This window comes from Canis aureus, chromosome 18, assembly GCF_053574225.1.
Source record: "Canis aureus isolate CA01 chromosome 18, VMU_Caureus_v.1.0, whole genome shotgun sequence".
Classification (NCBI taxonomy): domain Eukaryota; kingdom Metazoa; phylum Chordata; class Mammalia; order Carnivora; family Canidae; genus Canis; species Canis aureus.
In genome coordinates this window covers 57,223,997-57,243,522 of record NC_135628.1, presented here as the reverse complement: position 1 = coordinate 57,243,522, position 19,526 = coordinate 57,223,997, and the positions used below count along the sequence as shown (strand labels likewise).

The 19,526-nt window shown below is 39.0% G+C and overlaps 1 protein-coding gene across 12 annotated transcripts in view; it reads right to left on the bottom strand.

Annotated features, from left to right (window-relative positions):
* EXOC4 (exocyst complex component 4) overlaps window positions 1–19,526 on the bottom strand; it is a 747,424-nt gene that overhangs the window by 526,547 nt on the left and 201,351 nt on the right. For all 12 annotated transcript variants that reach the window (XM_077857384.1, XM_077857385.1, XM_077857386.1 and 9 more), the window contains exon 9: window positions 18,200–18,288. In XM_077857384.1, the coding sequence (XP_077713510.1) occupies window positions 18,200–18,288 (89 nt within the window). The remainder of the gene's footprint in view (window positions 1–18,199; window positions 18,289–19,526) is intronic.

The window sequence follows — 19,526 nt, the reverse complement described above, 5'->3', positions numbered from 1 at the left end:
AGTCAAATCTTTTCACCCTCCTTCCATAAAACAGCTATTCCTATCATTTTTTTTTTTAAAAAGGCTTCCCTTGGCATTTTTCCCCCTAAAAACTGGAGATCCAACAATGTCCACTTGTCACATTGTCTATTTTAATAAGACAGGGTTTCTGCTTCCCTCCTTCCCTCTGCTCTTGACTGACAATATATTATCATACATATCTCTAAGAGGTGCTGAACTGGATTTTCATTATCCAAAATGTCAAGATTCGTTTTTGTCATCACAGAACACAGCTGGTCTACACCAGCAGCCCTTTGATTAATTCAAATGGAACAAGTCACCTATACATAACTTCATTTTCCCCAGACTGGGTCTTGCATTCTGCAATTTTAATTTACAGCTTGTCAGTATGAGATACCATTTGCTGCCATGGTGGCACTCAAAGAAAAAAAGCAAGTCCTTAATTAGCAGCACTTTGCATTAATACTGTGATTACTAATAAGGCAACACTTGGGGATTTTTAGCTTCAGAGCAAGACTTATTTAGAATTTACTTACTACTGTTTAATAATATTGTACACACTTTCAGAAGATCCTAAAATAGGATCTGCAATTCCACTCCTAAGTATTCCCAAGAGAATTGAAAATTTATGTGCCATACCAAGACTTACTGGTATACGAATGTTTAGAGCAGCATTATTCACAATAACCAAAACCTGGAAATGACCCAAACATACATCAACAGCTGGAAGGATAAACAATGTGGTATATTATATTTGTACAGTAGTATATCCATACAACACAGTCCCAATGAACAATAAAAAAGGAACAGATTACTGATAGATGCAGTAATATGGGTAGATGTCAAACTCATTATTTCATTATTTCATCTCATTTCCTGAGAATCAAAGAAGCCACGTCACAAAACTGTATACTGCAGGAGTCTATTTATATAAAATTTAGAGATTGCAAGCTAAACTGTTGGGACAAATCATTTCAGTAGCTAACTAAGTCTGAGAATAGAGAAATCGTCCAAAAAAGGGCAGAAGGAAACTCTCCTTCTGAACCTGGGTGATGAAAATGCTCAGTATCGTGTCAGGTAAACACACCTATCAAAACCCAACAAACTGTTCATTTCAAATGAATATGGCTTATTGTACATAAATTATCTCAATAAAAGAGGAAAAATGCACAAGCTATTTCAAATGCATGTTATTTTGCAAACCCTATATAATAAATTCTGCAATATCAATTGTTCAGCTCTATCATTTATCAGTTGTGGGCCTTTGGTCAAGTTACTTAACCTCTATGAGCCATAGTTTTCTTAGCCATAAAAAAATTACAAAATAAGGCCTCCTTCACAAAATGATTACAAGAGTCAAGTGATAATTTATATGTACTCCAAAAAAAATGACATCTCAGTCACTTTACTCTCTTCTCTCAAATATTAGTTTCCCTCTACCGCCTTCCTAACTTTTTCCTTCCTTCTTCAAATATTGCTAGCATATTAGAAGAAGTTCTAAACTTAAAAAGACCTAACTTCTATCTAGTTCACCATTTGGTTAATGTGCAATATTGAACTTCTTTTCATTTGTAAAAAGCATTAATATTGATTGGGTGCTTACCAAAGATGCCAGACACTGTACAAGGAACTTGAGATGTAAGGTAAGCTCAACTGACACGATCCCTGCCAGCCTGGAATTTAGGATAAATATTGAACACCCATTTTGCACAAACAATAAGGAAATATTGAGTAATTATAAGCATGCCATGTGCTAGAAATCAGGGAGCTAACCTAATAGTCGGGCAGGGTGGGGAGGGATTTAAAAAAACAAAACAAAAAAAGTTTCCTCAAGGAAGTAATAGTTAAGAGAATAAAAGAAGACACTCTATGTAAAATTTTTTAGAATGCAGATTGACAAATGGTAAGTACTTAATAAGCATTATTTAAAAATCATACAAAGCAGAGAAGTACTTAAAGTTGACAACTAGTTATCAAGAAGAAAGAGAAGATGAGGTAAGCCAATTCCAGATAGAGAGAGCAGCACATAAGGAGGCCTGAATGAGCATGGCATGACCTGAGAAGCCCAATGTGACTGTGGTCCAAAAGGAGGCCACAAAGAGTCTATGTGCAAGTGGTGCCCAAATGAGGTACAACATTATTAGGCATATTAAGGACATGGCACTTGGTACTAAGAGATATTTTTTTTAAAAAATCACTGACTACTTTTAAATCACTCTGGTTCCAGCATAATGAATAGTTTGGAAGGATTCAAGGTAGAGGCAGGACCAAAAGATGGTTAGAACCTGGGTGGAGGCAAGTCACCTTTAAAAAATAAATAGTGGGTGGGTTTGTAACAGCAGATGGGTTAGGAAGCAAGATCAGTAGGATTCTTGGAATAAATTAATTGGGTACAGCAAAGGAGGAAGACAAGGGTGGCTTCCAGGTTTAGCAACTGATAAGTCAATAATGCCATCTAATGAAATCAAATACACTGAAAGAAGAACGAGTTCTGGCGTGGTGGAGAGAGTGGAGATTGTGTGTTTGATTTGGACATGTTCAGGGTCAGGTGCTCAAGAGACAACCCAGAGAGGTAAGAGAATCTGTACTGCTTTGCCTCAGAAAGCTATCATGATGGCAATGGTTTTGTATTGGTGTATATATAAGTTATTATAAATATTTTTAAACTGATATTTCCTACTGTAAAGTCTACAGAAATACAGAAAACTATTAGACCTTCATCCTTTCTCAAAGTCCATCTTGGCTTCCACATCAAAATCACAGAGAACTTGAAAGGAAGGAAGGAAGACTGACAGCTAGAATAAATTTGGTCTTCTCCTTGCTTAAAGTAAGAATTATTCTAGCAAGTTCTACCTGTTAGTTTGAGAGTCTCAGAGGGAAAATCATGGAGTATCAAGACTGGGTCATATATTAGTATGTTATTGACATGTAACAAGTTAACACCTTTAGCAGCTTAAAATGATACAAATTTACCTCACAATTTCTGTGTGTCAGACGTCCAGGCATGGGATCACTGCTTCCTAAGCCCAGGGTCTCACTAAAATCTAAAATCAAAGTGTCAACCAGGGCTGCAACCTTATCCCAAGCTCAAATTCCTCTTCCTAGCTCATTCAGGCTATTGCCAGAATTCAGTTCCTTTGGTTGTAGGACTGAGGTCCTTGTTTCCTGGCTGGCTGTTGGACAGGAGTTCCTCTTGGCTTCCAGAAACCACCCTCAGGTACCTACCACATAGTACACTCTTCTCTCAAGAATTATTTCCTAGAGGCCAGCATCTGCTATTGCATCTTGTCCCTCTTAAGGACTCACATCTCTATGTCAGGCCCACCAAGGATAATCTCCCTTTTGAATAACTTAAAGACCATCATTAGGGACTTTAATCACATCTGGAAAATCCCATGACAGTTGCCATATAATGTAACCTAATCATGGCAGTGATACTCCATCATATTCACACACAGGAGGAAGAATTATAAAGGTTGTGGGTGATTGGGATCACTTTAGAGTTCTGCCTACCACCAGCAGGAATATCAGTAAAATACATATAATAAAGACATAATTCAAAATAGAAAGCCATTGACCAAAAAATAGCAAAGAGGAAAGAGAGGAGATACCTTTATATACCACCTCAAAAGTTCTAACAAATTAATAAGTGATTTCTTACAAGAAAGGCCACCTAAGAATTCTGGGTAATAATGCATATACACAATCAGACCTTCCTAGGAAGAACACAAACAATAAGGTCATTCCTCTATAAAAAGCTATACTATAAATCAGTGAATTAGGATATAGCCTGTAAACTAAATAATTGTATCCAGAAACTCCTGTCAGACTGAGGGGAGGAGAAAGGCAGCACAATTAGGGAAAGCTCAGAGATTCTTTTTAAAAATAAAAACAATAGGGATGCCTGGGTTGCTTAGTGGTTAAGCATCTGTCTTAGGCTCAGGTCATGATCCCGGGGTCCTTGGCTCAAGTCCCATAACAGGCTCCCACAGGGAGCCTGATTCTCCCTCTGCCTATGTCTCTGCCTCTCTCTGTGTGTCTCTCATGAATAAATAAAATCTTTTTTAAAAAATATGAAAACAATAGGGGCATCTGGTGGTGCAGTTGGTTAAGCATCTGACTCTTGGTTTTGGCTTGGGTTGTGATCTCAGGGTTGTGAGATGGATCCCCACATTAGGGTCTGTGCTCAGTGCAGAGTCTACTTGAGATTCTCTCTACCTCTCAGCCTTTTTTTTTTTTTAATTTTTATTTATTTATGATAGTCACACACAGAGAGAGAAAGAGAGAGAGAGAGGCAGAGGGAGAAGCAGGCCCCATGCACCGGGAGCCCGACGTGGGATTCGATCCCAGATATCCAGGATCGCGGCCTGGGCCAAAGGCAGGCGCCAAACCACTGCACCACCCAGGGATCCCCCTCTCAGCCTTTTGTTTGTGTTCTGTCTCTTTCTCTCTCTCTCTAAGTTAAACAAATCTTAAAAAAACAAGCAAAAAACCATAAGGTAGACTACACATCCACCAGAATGGCAAAAACTAAGAGGCTGATAAAATCACATTTTAATGAGAATGTAGAACTGAAATTCTCAAGCAATTTCTTATTAATTTCTATAATTGAAGAATGCCTATTAGTATCTTCTAAAGCTAAACATATAACTATCTCATGATCCAGCAATTCCACTCCTAGGTATATCCCTAAAAGAAATGAGTGTTTATGTACAAAATTGTTTGCAGCAGATTTGTCACAGCCTCAAAGTAGAAATGATTAATATCTATTAACAGGAGAATGAATAAACTGTCCCATGTCATACGACAAAATATATAGCAAGAAAAACAAACTGATATGTACAATAACATGAATGAATCTCATGGGCATCATGTTGAGCAAAAACAGTTAGATACACAAGATGTTATATGATTCTATTTATACAGATTTAAAGAATAGGCAAAACTAAGTGACAGTATTATGAATCAGAAGAGCGGTTACCTTGAGGAAGTGGTACTGACCAGGAAGTGGCAGGAGAAAGCCTTCGAGGGGCTAGTTACATGGGGGTGTGTGTAAATATATATATTCAAAAAAAATTAGCTCTATATTTAAGGTAAGTGAACTTTATATACTTTATCATAGGTATATCCTACTTCAAGAAAAGAGAAATAATAAAATAGAATAATAAAATTAGGTAGGAAAAAGGAAGAGCATAAAGGATTCAGTTCATAAGTAAAGACAATTTCTGTTTATATGTTATATATTCTAAACGTAATTGAGACAGCTACAAATTTCAAAGTGTCAACAAACAATTATGACTAAAATCTCAACAAATACCATCTAAAACTGAGCGAATTATTCTCCTTGGTCATTATATTTGCCCAAAAATGTCCTAGAAGTGAAGGTATAAAAAGAACCATACTATCACTTAGGTAACAAAGGATTTCAATTTCTCAGGAAATAAGTCCAAATTCTATATGTCTTGAGGAAACTATAACCATTGAGTTCATCAAAATAAACAGTTTAAAATAATCAGAGACAACCATGAATTTAGATGCTAAATAACTCTTATGGCACAAGATCTTCTCGAGAAATTTTTAAAAAATGATTCAGTAAGGAATTCAAGGGGTCAGGATCATGGATTCCCAGTAAGAGTCACAGAATCTAGAAAGAGGAGGTAATCATGGATGAGTGGTGTGTCCCATCAACAGCCTCGCTTTTATCCATCCACCTCCTGCAACCACGCTGTGGGGAACAATGTTCATAAACAATTCACCGCTCACCTTCCCAGCCAAGTCAAAAATGTCCCTTGCAGATTAGCTGCCCTCTTTTTTAACTAGTTTGTCACACACGTTTTATTGTTTTTAAGAATTTATGTTGTTTTCAAAAGATCATTTCCCTTTATGATACTAAACTCTGATCTCTGCTAGTTCTAGGATTCTTTAGGTTAAGAGTTGTTAGCCCTCAGACTCCAATCTTTAGGAAGAGACCAAGTGCTAAGAATCAAGAACCTAGAGCTTTGGACTAAGGGTTGCAGAAATCATTTAACTTCTCTCTATAACTGAGAAAACCAGTTAAGTGACTTGCACAAAATTACAAAGCAAGCTGTTAAGCAAGATGAATTGTAGCTTGATTTCAGTAATAAAAATACAGGTCCATCTAGAAATTAAAAATAAAGAATTCATATTCTTCAGAGAGTTTAAGATGAGCATTCAAATTAATAGATCAACCAAAGCCTAAAAAGGAGAAAGTGGTATTTGCAATTTAAGAGGAGGAGGAGGAGAAGAAGGAAGAGGAAAAGGAGGAGGAAGGAAGGAAGACAACCCTGATTCCAACACCAGACTTTGGAAAAGGAATGGTGATAGGTAATCAAACACTGCTGAATGCCTTAAATATGAGGGAGTCGATGATAGATGAGACTAGATGTGGTTACATTAGACTGGATAGATTTAAACAAAACTAAAAGAGAAATATGAAAATATATGTTAAAAAAAAAAAAGGCGGGATCTTCACTCCTAACACTCCATAAAAACTACCCTCTTCTTGCATTTCCTATCTTAACAAATAACATCATTACCTACCCAAGTCACCAGATTGGAAAACAGAATCGGCCAAAATGCTTATCTTTCTTCAAACTCCACACAGAAGGAGTCATCATGCCCACTGCATTCTTCCTTGAAATTGGCTTTTGGACCTACTCCCCTTCTCCACACTCTCTGCTGTTATCTCCTAAAAGACTGGCATGCTCTATAAGCTCTCACCTGAAATAACAATACAAGTTACCTTACTATACTCAATTCATCCTCCACAGGGCCCCCGGAATACTTTTTTTCTAGAATGCATATTTGATTATGTCACTCTTCTACTTTAAACCCTTGGTGGGCTCCTTATCACCCAGAGGATAAAAACTATTGCTTCTTGCTGTTATACCAGGTCCTCTTAGACCTGCTTGCCTGCCTCCCTTTTCCAAACCCCATCTCTCCCAACATTCTCTGCTTCAAGCCCTAAATACCTACTATCCCATGAAGCTCTCATACATGGGGGTGTTGTTTCCATCTTCTCCCTATTCTCAGGGAGTGCCCTTCCCCAGGGGAAGTCTGGTTAACTCTCCTTTCCAATTACAGTACAAAGATTCCTCCTTTGTACACCATCTATGACTCCCCCTGGCAACGTTCAGTGTTTTCTCTTTCATACTTCCTATGGTACTTATAGTATTCATTAAAACTGTATCTGTTTCCAAGTCTTGTCTTCCATGGCACCTAGAATTCTCCTATATGCAGATGTTTCAGAAGCAGGCCTAGAGTACAGGTAGTTTAGACATGTTGACTACACATTGTCACCTCTGATACATCAACTGATACAACAACCCTAAGAAATAGGCAAGGTAAGTGTTGGTAACTTCATGATACAGATGAGCCACCCAGGGCTCCGAAAGGTAACGTGACTTGCCTGGTAAAAGCAAGATGAGTAATAGATACTCCTTCCACTAAACCACCATGCTCCCCAAGCTACTCAGAGCACAAACAGCTGCACCAATATTCCACATATGAACATCACTAACCAACTGAACAGGGATATGTAAATTAGTTAACTGGTGCTGAAATCAGACGTTAATGTGCAAACAAACAGGGACTTATTTGAGCTAAGTGGGCATGAATATGCAAATGAACTGGCTGCAATTCAGTAGATGTCATCACAATTCTAGGAATGAACATCCTATATTATGACTATTACAATATTCATGTAGCATTCATACATACTATCATATATTACTGTAATATGGGCTTTTTGAGTTTAAAATTGTGGTGAAGCCAAAAGTAACTTGATGCATATTTTCATCCACACAATTACAAGCGGGAAATCAGATGTGAGCACACAGAACACTGCAATCTCCATATATAACCAAGCTGCCATTCTCAGTCCAAGATGAACAAGGTACTCTGGAATTAGGTTAGGCTGGTCCCTCATAATCCAGCCCCTGCCAAGATCTCCAGCCAAATCTACCTTGCACAGTCTAAGACACTACAATACTTGCATTTACAACAGTTGTTTTTCCTACAGAAGTTTTAATAAAGGGGCATAACTATGGCATTTGAAAACCCCTCAGAAAATCCAATACATGGTTATGCTCAGTTTTTACTCAGGTATAATATGACTTTAATTTCCTATCATCACCAATTCTATCAATTCTTATCACCTATCATCACCAGTTCTATCATTTCTTAACCTCTTGTTATTACCAACAATGACCCAAGCCACTCTCAACAGCTTTGGTGTCCCTTCTATTATCTCTGGTTCCTGAAAGTAACAAATTATAATCAGTAAAGTCTGCACACAGAAACTGATTTCCTGGGGCACCCAGGTAGCTTAGTGGTAGATGGTCTGCCTTTGGCTCAGGCTCCTGTGATCAAGTCCCACATCGGGCTCCCTGCAAGGAGCCTGCTTCTCCCTCTGCCTAGGTCTCTGCCTCTCTCTCTGTTTCTCTCATGAATAAATAAATAAAATCTTTTTTAAAAAGAAGGAAGGGAGGGAAGGAGGGAGAAAGGAAGGAAGGAAAAGATTTCCTTAATAGAAAAAGTTAGGGGTGCCTGGGTGGCACAGTCAGTGTGCATCGGACTCTTGGCTTTGGCTCAGGTCATTATTTCAGGATCCTGGGATGGAGCCCAGTGTCAGGTTCCATGCTCAGGACAGTCTGCTTGAGACTCTCTCTCCTTTCCCTCTGCCCCTGCAATGCATTCCCTCTAAAATAAATACATCTTAAAAAAAAAAAAAAAAAAGCCTGTATCCTTCTAACTCATGTCATGAAACGAGAAAAGCCTACATGCGCACACTTCCATACATTCATCTCTGCCATGTCCACTGCCTGAAATGCCCACACCTTCTTTATCTGCAAAGTCTCTCTTCATCTTTTATGAGTAGCTAGAAACTTACTTAGGAAAGCATTCCTGCCATCCCAGCACTGTATACACACCTCAGTTACAGATCTACACAATTCCATCATACTGCGGGTCACAGTGCCGTGATCACACAGTTTGCATGTTGAATTCATCAGGATATAAGCAAGGCTGCAAGTAGCAGAGAACTAAAATACCACTGACTTGAACAAGACGGTTTATTCCTCCCTCATTGAGAAGTTTGGGATGGCACAGTGGCTCTAGTCATGAGAAGTCCGATGGCTGCACAGTATCCAACTCAAGCTGCTTTTATCTACCGCCTCATCCGCAAAGCCTGACAGCTCCCCACGTCATTCATGCTGTGTGTGAGAACACACTCACACATAACACTGGGCTGGGAGAAAAGGGACAGCCAGTTCCTTTCCTTTAAATATAAGACCTGAAGTTCTACACATGACTTTCACGCACATTTTACTGGCTCGAATTAAATGGTTGCTGCATGGAAAGCTGAGAAATGTTTGTATTTTGGATGGCCATGTGTCTGGCTAAAAATTAGGGGCTGTATTCACATGGAGGAGAGAGAACAAATGCCAGGGAACAAGTGCTGGTTTCTGGGACATGGTCATGGCCCCTTTCTGCTCTTTTGCTCTTCCAAGGCAAAATTTAGTTCTGTTCATTATTGTATCCTCAAGGCCCTGTCCAGGACAAGTAAATGTAATAAGTCTCTACACATTCAATAAATACACTGAAAGTCCTAGAAAACACAGGACACAAAGGAGAATAGCTGCTGACCTCACCTGACACTGGCTTCTGACGTGGTGGACAAGGCTGAGGGAGAAAAGGGGGCAGGGAAGTTGGCAGGGAGCACTTATACTCCTGAAGTATTTTAGGGTTGGTCTGAATTCAGAAGTAACTCACACCCATGTGACCTGGCAATGCTGGATCTGGCATTGCAATGGAATGGTGCAGGCCAAGAACTAATAAAAGACTTTCCTGCAGGAGCATTACATTACATATATGGCTAGGTCTCAGGAGACTTAAGAGGCCTTTTAAAAATTGTTATATTTGTACTTTTTATGAAATGTATAATATATGAATGTATAGGACATTTAGTACAGTTTTAAAACTACAACAGCATCTCCATCACTTAGCTTAAGCAATAGAACAGTATTATTCTTTGAAGCTCCATGTGCTTCTCTCTGATTATACCCTCTTCTATCCTTTCCCAAGCTGATCTCTTTCCTGAGTTTTATGTCCATGCTCCCTACCTTACCTTCTTCACATTTCATCACATTAAGATATATGCCTAATGATATTTCGATTCTGCTTTTGACCTTCATACAGATGGAATTCGACTATCTATAATCATCTATGATTGATTTTGAGAGCCAAGTTAATGTACAGTACAATTCATTCATTTTTGTTGCTATATAGTATTCTACTGCATGTCTATGCCACGATTTAGAAATCTATTCTCCTGTCTATGGCATTTGAGTTGTTTCCAGGTTTTTGTTATTCAAACAATTCTACTACGAACTCAAGCATCAATAGGTTTTGCCTTTCACATTCCAGTTCTCAATGCACCCAAAATTTATTTTCCTAAATGATACAAGTTTCAAATTCAACATCTTTTTTTTGTTTGTTTATGGTTAATCAATTGTCTGACCACCCATTATTGACTCGTCTGTCCCATTCCTACAAATCTATAATGTCATCTATCTCCTTATCAATTTTCCTCTGGATACAGCTCTGCTTCTGGGAGTCTTCAGTTTTATAATGGCGCCTCAGGTGATCCATAGACGAGAAGAGCAGATGGAGGGGGGTCTGGGCACATGGGGCTCTGAGTCCCAGACCCCACTTAATTAAACCATCTCCACCTCAGTCTGCTTTCTATACTCAACTCTGAAATAAAACATACAGAAAACAGGTTCTAGGACTAAAATAATAAGTCTGAAAAGTACTAGGTTATGAATTCCAAAGCACTTCCTACCATCAAAGTCTACTGTTTTATTTTCTAGGCCTCATACTATATGCACATGTATGTCAATTTTTTCTGAATTTTGATAACAGAGCACTTCACATAAGGTCATCTCTAACTATTAATGTTCCTAGGAGGACTCAATCTTCATTCTGAAAATGTAAAACTATCTTATGAATTCTGTTTTATTGGGACAATGATCAAGTTGCTCTTTGGCATTCTCATCTCATTACTTTCCCCACGACAGACTATAAATGTTCCTGGTTTTCTCTTTTTCTCTATTTTCTAAAATACCTCAAGTCAGAATTAATTGCACCATATAAACTACTAAATTTGGCAATAATATAATTTCCTGCAGTCCTAAGGAAAAATCTAAGGAAATAAGCAAAGCTGTTATATTAATTTAAAAAATTAATGTAGGCCAAATGATAAAAAAAAAAAAACATGACAGGAAACAACTTTAAAATTTTTCCGATACATGTTACAAATTTGTTATTCCTTCATATTTTCTCTTTATATATAAAGAGAAATGCATATGTGTCACTTTTTAACCTCAAATATACACCTCACTTACCAGTATTCAGTCTTTTCCCATATCTATATGGATGAATGAATAAATGGGTAGCAAAAAGGTTTCTTAAAAATAAGGTTTTATGTCATCAACTAGTTCTGCATGATGACCAAGGATCATTTCTCAAGAGTGAGGTTCCCAGGCTCTACTAAGGCTTTGTGATGGCTGTTTTGCACTCTCAAGGTCCACTGTCCCATGACCTCTGGCCCCTCCACATGGCTCAGATATCAATGGTTTGTCCAATGGGTACAGAGGACTATCTATGAACTAGAATTCCTCAGAAAATAAACTCACATCATAAATTAAATCCAAAAGCAAAGAACTTTTTTTTTTAAGATTTTATTTATTAATTTGAGAGAGACAGACAGAGGGCATGAGAGTGAGCCAGAGCATGAGCAGCAAGGAGGGGCAGGAGAGGGAAAAGCAGACTCTGTGCTGAGCAGGGAGTCTGATGCAGGGCTTGATCCCAGGACCCAGTGATCATGACTTTAGCTGAAGGCAGATGGCTTAATTGACTAAGTCACCCAGGCATCCCTGGCATCCTTTAAGAAAGAACATTCTTAAAATAAATATCTACATTGCAAAGGTTATGGCAAAGAGGTGATACATTTGGTAATAATCTCAGCATAAGAATACTTCTATTTCCTAAATAATCTGAACTAATGCATTAGTCTATTCATGACCTGAGGAAAATATACCTATTACTACCTCTTAGGAACATACAAAGAAATTAGCATTTATAAAAATTCTATTATAATTTCATTATAAGACAAATCTTCCATATGAGGAAGTTAAGAACAGTCTTTTTAAAAAATCAAGAATATAAATATATAAAAGGAAAGGGAATCAATTTTTATACACTATTTTAGAACCTAAAACAGAAAAGATAACTACTAAAAGATCAAGGTTATTTTGAAATAATTATATGCAATTTTAAGAAGAAAAAATGTATTTTTTCACATCCCCTGCATATTGCTACATAGTTATTAGCAAAGTCATTACCCAAAATTTAAGACTACAAAGAATTTTCTAATCATATTTCAAGATATAAAGCTTTACAAGTGCTTCTTATATTTAAGGCTATGGAACGAACGTGTGGTATGAGTGTAAAATTGCTATATCTCACTCCAGCCAAAATATCCCTGAAAATGTGTGCATAAATGAAATCTTGCTTTAAATGCTCCATTATAGAATAGCTTGCTATTTGAGAGACTCCTATTATAAATCCTTTTGTAAAAAAGGAAAATCAACTCATGGCTAATGTATTTCAAATATCACTCTACCTTAAGGCGAGGTACTTCCAAACAGATTAATTACATACGATATTATTAAGTATTCACAACCCCCCAGTCACCAACAACCCATTAGAGAGAAAAACTCAGAAAATTCAGGTCAGGTCAGTATAGAAGCCCAGTTTTCCCTGATGCCAATACTCCCTTATTTACCATGTAAAGCAAATCCTCTTAGAGAAGTCAATTCTCAAGTGGTTGGAGCCTTAGAGAATATTTTAATGTCAGGGCTATAGAAATGCTACTCATTAGACTAATGGGAATAAAAATAGCACTCTAAAGGTAATATTATTGAGTACAAACAGAAGTACTAAGTAGCCCCAAGACAGAAAAGAAACTGTAATCAAAACTGACTACACATTTCTACTTGGATCAATGACAATTAATATACTCTACACATTCGTGAGTTTTATTAACCTAAAAACGAATGAAGATGACAAATCGCAGGACTCCTAACTCTGTTTATTAAACCTCCCACTAGGTTTTCTCAAATAAGTAGGACTCTACCTACAAATACGGAGACAAGGGGGAGAGAGGCCTCCTCTCCTCCATCCTATTCGTTTTTGAGTGTTTACTTCAAGCCAAGCATTGTCCCAGGCATTGGAATGCACTAATGAATGAGACTTGCATTTTGGAATTCAGAGGCAATTGTAGAATATCACCAAGTGAGAAAGACATGCAGAAATTAAGAATTAGGTGGGAAAAGAACACGTGATAAAGTATGATAGGATGGTGATGAGGAGTGGGCAGGATGCTGGAAGAGGTCAGGAAACAGTAATTCAGGAGACCTCTGTCTGGAAGTCATCTGCATGGAGGCACTAAGCCAAACTCAGTATGGGCTGAGACATCAGGGGACAGTCTCCAGAGTGAGCACAAGACCGGTCCCACAACCAACCCTGAGACCCTCCAATACGTGCAGGTAAAACGACACATGGCTGGCTGAAACATCAAGTAAGGTAAATACAGGGAAGCAAACACTCGATCTGCCAAGATGAGGGGTGGTGGGGAGGTCACTGGTGACCTTGAGAGCAGCCAACTCAGGGGAGCACTCAGGCTGGAGCAGCAGAGAAAACAAGAGATAAAGAAGTGGGTGCAGCTCTCCCAATTCCAGAGAGAAATTTAACTTAAATTTCTTTAAGCGCCATTTTAATTTAAATCAATTACTGCTATTCTAATTTTTCTGGAGTTTTAAAATTGAATTTTATAGTCTCAATATCCCCCTAAGGTAGTCAAAATTGCTAAAAGCTCCATTTTGCAAATGAGAAAACTGAGGCACAGTGGGATTGATTAACCTAAGAGCTTATTTTGGTCACGAGCAGCAGTTTTTGATTTTTTTTTTTAAATCCTCACGAGATAATATGTTCATCAGTTATCTTATTCTCCCGAAGAGTCTGAGAAGCTATATTCAAGCTAAATGTTCATTACTATGACTGTCTCTCTAATCTGTAACTTGGCTATCTAAGCAGCACAATGAAGTAGTGGCGAGAAACAGGAAGTCTCTGATTAATGGAGACACACAAGTTAGATTTCCACCTGTTATCTTGTACACTTTGAAACAACACTCCCACCTCTTCGGCCCAACTGCCAACAGCAGACAATATAATGAACCATCTGTACCAGAACAGAGCCAACTGAGATGGGTTGATGATACCAAAGAAATCACATTCCCCTTTGTGTTGTTGGGTTGAGTAACATTTTTAATTGCATGATAAATTGAAAATGTTGGCAAAAACTTAACTTTTATAAAATTTAGGCTTTGTAATGTTAGTTTGATGGTCTTTCTGGTGGATGTTCTTTGCCGCAGAAGGAAATGTTGACCCTCTGAACCAAACCACTGGGAAGCAAAGCCTGCAGCTACGTGGTGATAAAAGAAGAGACAAAAATCTTCCACAGGTCTCTTAGGATTTGACTGAACTTTTCAATTATACCTTTTCAAGGATAAACTCAAATGCAGATCTCACTGTGGTCCTTGGACAAGTAGGATTAATAGAATAACTGAAAAGGGCAGGCCTTTTCTTAATGGAAAATAGGTGTGATTTTCCCCTTTTCCTGCTGAAACGTTAAAGCATTCATCAGAGACACTTTTGCTCCTCAATGAAACACCACCAAACTTTTACAAAAACTCATCGGCTGAACTATTCTCTCACCATGCCTGTGATCTGTCAGCTCAGCTAAATTAAATTATATTTTAATGATTATTATGAACACAATATGTTTGCTGACCACTTACTTCTCTGCAACCGGAGATAAATTCTCCTATTTTGCTGAACACTGGTAAGTAAAATATACTATTGCATATGGTTCCATATTTCAATTAACTTTCTGAAAAAATGAGAAAGTTCCTAGTTAGATTAGAGAGATTCTTCAATTACCCACCCTCATGGAATAAACTTCCTCTATAACGTAGCTGGATTTAAAAATGTTTTTCAATTATATACAGCAGTACTGTCCTAGGCCAGACAACTCAGTGGTAACATTTCTACTAAATGAAGCTACGTATGACTGCAGGACAAAAACAGATCTACACACAACATCTACTTCTCCCTAAACTTAAAAACTAATAGAACCAGTGAAGCTGATACTAGTTCTCAGTGGCCCCACCTCCCTTTGGGGCCCTTCTTAACTCTCCATCCCACAATGGACATCAGCTGTCCTCATTTGTTCTGTTGCTGAGTGAGCCAGTATTATTGAATATTTACCATACCAGGTACTGTGCTAAGGATAGGAAATAAAATTGTATTTCTCTCATGAACTTATAGTTTTGTGGCAGACTCAAACAAGTGAGCATTAATCCATAAAACAGTGTGAAAAGTGCTCAGAAAGGGAATGTTAAGGATATGGTAGGAGGACACAGTGGGGGGGGTGGGGGGGGACATAATCTGAGAAGAAGGGGGGTGGTGGACAGTCATCAGAGTAAGTGACAACTAAACTGAAGTTGGAAAGTGGGAAAATTAGAGAGGGAGACAAACCATGAGAGACTCCTAACTCTGGGAAACCAAGGGTTGCAGAATGGGAGGTGGATGGGTGGATGGGGTAACTGGGTGATGGACACTGAGGACCCTTGATGGAATGAGCACTGGGTGTTATACTATATGTTGGCAAATTGAATAAAAAAAATTTTTAATAGTTAAAAAAAAAAAAAAAAGGAAAGCAGAGTAGGATTTAGCCAAAGAGAATGAGTATAAAAACTGAAGTGATGGGACCAGCAACAACAACAGGGCTGGAGGAAGAAGATACATTTCTGACATGGTCAGCACTTCTCTAAACACTGCCCATAGCTTAACTCAACATAGCTCCTGAGGTGGGTACTGTTATCTCTGTTCCCATTTCGGGGCAAGGAAACAGAGGCACAGAGGTTAGGAAACTAGTAAATGGGGAGAGCTAGGTTGTAAGTGTAGGCAATCTGAGCCCAGAACTCTCCCCTCTTCATTGCGTTTCCCCACTGCCTCGCCATCTGGTGGACCACTGGGGCGGGGGGGGGGGGGGGGGGCGGGGGAAGCCACCCTGCACAGCTGAGAACGCAGAGCACTCGCTATCCTCACTAACAAAAAAGAAGAAAAGAGTCTACCATCAGTCATCCGTCTTGGTTGACTAATTATGCTTGAATCTGAATGAATGACAGGTTGCACTGCTGTCCCATTAATTATGTCATCTACCTTTTCATCTCTAAGTGTCAAACACAAGGCTTCCTTGTGGGGATGTTGATACAAAGGGAGGCTGTGTGTGGGTAGGGACAGGGGGTATGCTGGAAGTCTCTGCTCTACACTCAACTTTGCTGGGAGCCGAAAACTGCTTTAAAAAATTAAGTTTATTAATGAATAAAAAGTGAAAGGATCTAAAACAGAAAGAAAAAAGAAAGGCTTGCTTTGTCCCCATGAAAGGAATTTCACATACTACAAAGTGGAGAGAAATGATTGGAGATAAATTTAAAGTTTCTTTAAGTCAACTCTGCAATTAAAATAAGGACACTGAGTACAGAAGGTGGCTCTGGCTCTAAACGCTCAGCGACAGTCCCTGTGTGGCAGTTTAGTCATGATCAGTCCTACAGGATCATGTGTTCTGTTACCATCATTTCCAGAAAAGCTTCTGGGTCTGGCCTCTCCTCCCGGGATGAATCTATCCGCTAGAGCCTGGGTCACATTCTGCCTTCACTCCCTGACTTATTTCTATCCTAACTACCCTTTGCACCCATGCACCTCAGGACTCCAAGATGCATACTTCATGTTTCCAACAATGCCGAGCAACACTATTATTAAATAAAATGTTGGCAGGCTAATTTCCTTTTCCTGACATCCTCAAACATATTTCTAGGCTTTTAGTTCTGGTGACTAACCATATACGTGAGCTGTGGAATTATTACTGTGGTATGGGCATGGGACAGCACAGTAGCACCTTTGGAAAAATGTATAGGCATTTAGATTAATAGTGAAGGCAGAGGTAGAAATGGCTAGGTGGTGGCCCTTAAATCCAGAAAAGCTGGTAACTTCATAATAATAGTTTGATGTAGAAACATGATGAATCTTAAAAACTAAATATTTAATTGTGTAGGCCATTCACTGTAAAATATTTCGAGTGCCTCTACTGCATCCCCAAACATGGAAGGGTTCCTTGGCATCCTTCATGCAGGAAGCCCATAGTTTTAAAATACTTTAAATCATCACTCCCTTCTCTCAACGGCTCGAGCATTTTCATGCATACCATCTACTTAGCTGTTAGCACTGACTTCCCGATACTATTACTGATACTCATGCCTTACTCTCATAGCTGGATCTTAAGGCTTTATCTTTTCTTTTCTTCTACTAACCTCCATCCCCTCCGGTGCCTAGGATGACAGACACTTAGCAGGACTTCATAAATCTTTCTTAATTGATTGCATTTACCATGATTAGCATCCTTCTTGTCACAGATGGAAATGTTATCGGATTTTTAATTTAATTAAATTTGCTTACAATTTATTTTCTCAAGTATTTGCTTCTACAGATTACAACTCTTTAGTAACCATGTGTGAATATCAAATATCCTGTATATCAAAGCCAGCTTGATTACAACATCCTACCTAGAGACATCGTTCCTCCTTTTAAATAATGACAGAGGCTGTATTTACCCTTTCCCCAATCCTAGGTACTCTTGCTACATTCCAGAAGGCATGGAAAGCAGTAACTAAGTCTAACAGTGACAGCCACAGAAGACGAGCATTCTCCTAGACTGTGACTGGACTCGTGTGCCATGATTAAGCACGAAGCGACTATCTTTTTACGTTGAGTTCTCTCTTGAATGGTAGCAGGTCTACAAATCCTGCGGTCATAGCAATGGTTATAGCTGCTTGGCAGCAGACATTGGTACGTAAGAGAAGAAACAGATTATCAAGTCTTTAAATCTTTGCTATGTTGAAAGAATCCTGTGAATGAAAGCCACAAATTCATAGGTGCCAAACACTTCAGATCTTCTTCCAGAAACTAATTTTTCCAGAGAAGTTCAATCACCTACCTTGAAGTTCTCCACTGCGACTGTAGAGCTCTCGTCTCTGCTCTCGCAAATAGGCACTCATGCTGATGGCATGGGAGGAGGATTCGAACCTGTAACGAAATACAGGGTAAACAAAGAGGCAGTAACCAAATAGGCAGTGTCCCGCCATGGATTCCAAAAAACTATTCTACTATAGTCTGTGTGGTGCAGCCCAGGGTTCCACGACCCAAACATTCTGGCTACTCTGTGACAGGGCCAAAGCAGGCTGCCACAGACCTTGGTTTATGAACAACATTCCTGGCTAACGCTCCTCCACAATGGCATTTGGATCATTTGCTCCTTCTTCATTTCAGCTGATATAACTCTCATCTGTCACACTTTCTTCTTTGCCAGGATTCCTATGCACACGCAATAAGGGATTCCCATAAAGTCATCCTAATTGTGCTACTACCCAGCTCACAAGGCACAAAAGACTGCCAGCTGCCTCCATGGAAATACTGGCTGCACAGAGCAGACATCTTGCTTCTCAAACTCCCTTGGTTAGAGAATCAGTACAAAAGGCATGCTAGCAATGCAAGCAAGGCCTCTGCAGTCTCTCCTTAAGAGTCCTCAGAACCAATAGAGTTTCTAAATGGTTTCTGATCTGCCCGCCTACAACATGAAATACTCTCAAAACTATCAGGCGACAAAGTGTGTGTTCACACCACCCCAGGAATCACTTCAGAGGTCAGCAACATGGAGGAAAGGCACGTGACACAGAACAGGTTTCTAAAGGCAAAACAATGACTCAAGAATGAAAAAAACAAAAGAAAAAAATCAGTCTTAAGAGAAACTTAAGGGGCATTCAGCTTCTCTGAATGATGACCCCCTGACTGTTTAAGGGGGAGAAAACAGGTAGATTGAAGACTGTGTCAAAAGTAAACCCTTTGACGCGTTAAGAAATTTCATTTCAGAGCTGTATTTTCAAAGACAGAGGAACAGGCTGACAGGAGGAATCCTCCAAAGAATGATTGCCACTAAGTGGTAAACAGCAACATCATGGAAGAGCAACAGTAATAACGGCATAGGTTTCTGGCAACAAAAAAGGAATGCCACCACTCTCTTAATTATGCCTTCTTTATCCATTCTTTGACAAGGAAGATGAATGTCTGTCCGAGGGAAACACTTGGGTTGCTTGATCCTCTCTCTGCACCCTGCCAAGAACTGAGAGAGCCCCCACAGCCAGGAGGAAGGCGAAGTGTGTAGTCCTTCAAAAGTGCCACCTGCCAGTCAAGTACAGGAAAGAAGCCGCTGACCTCCAAAAAGCATGCTGACAGCTATTGATCAGAAATGGCAAGGGAAAAAGAAA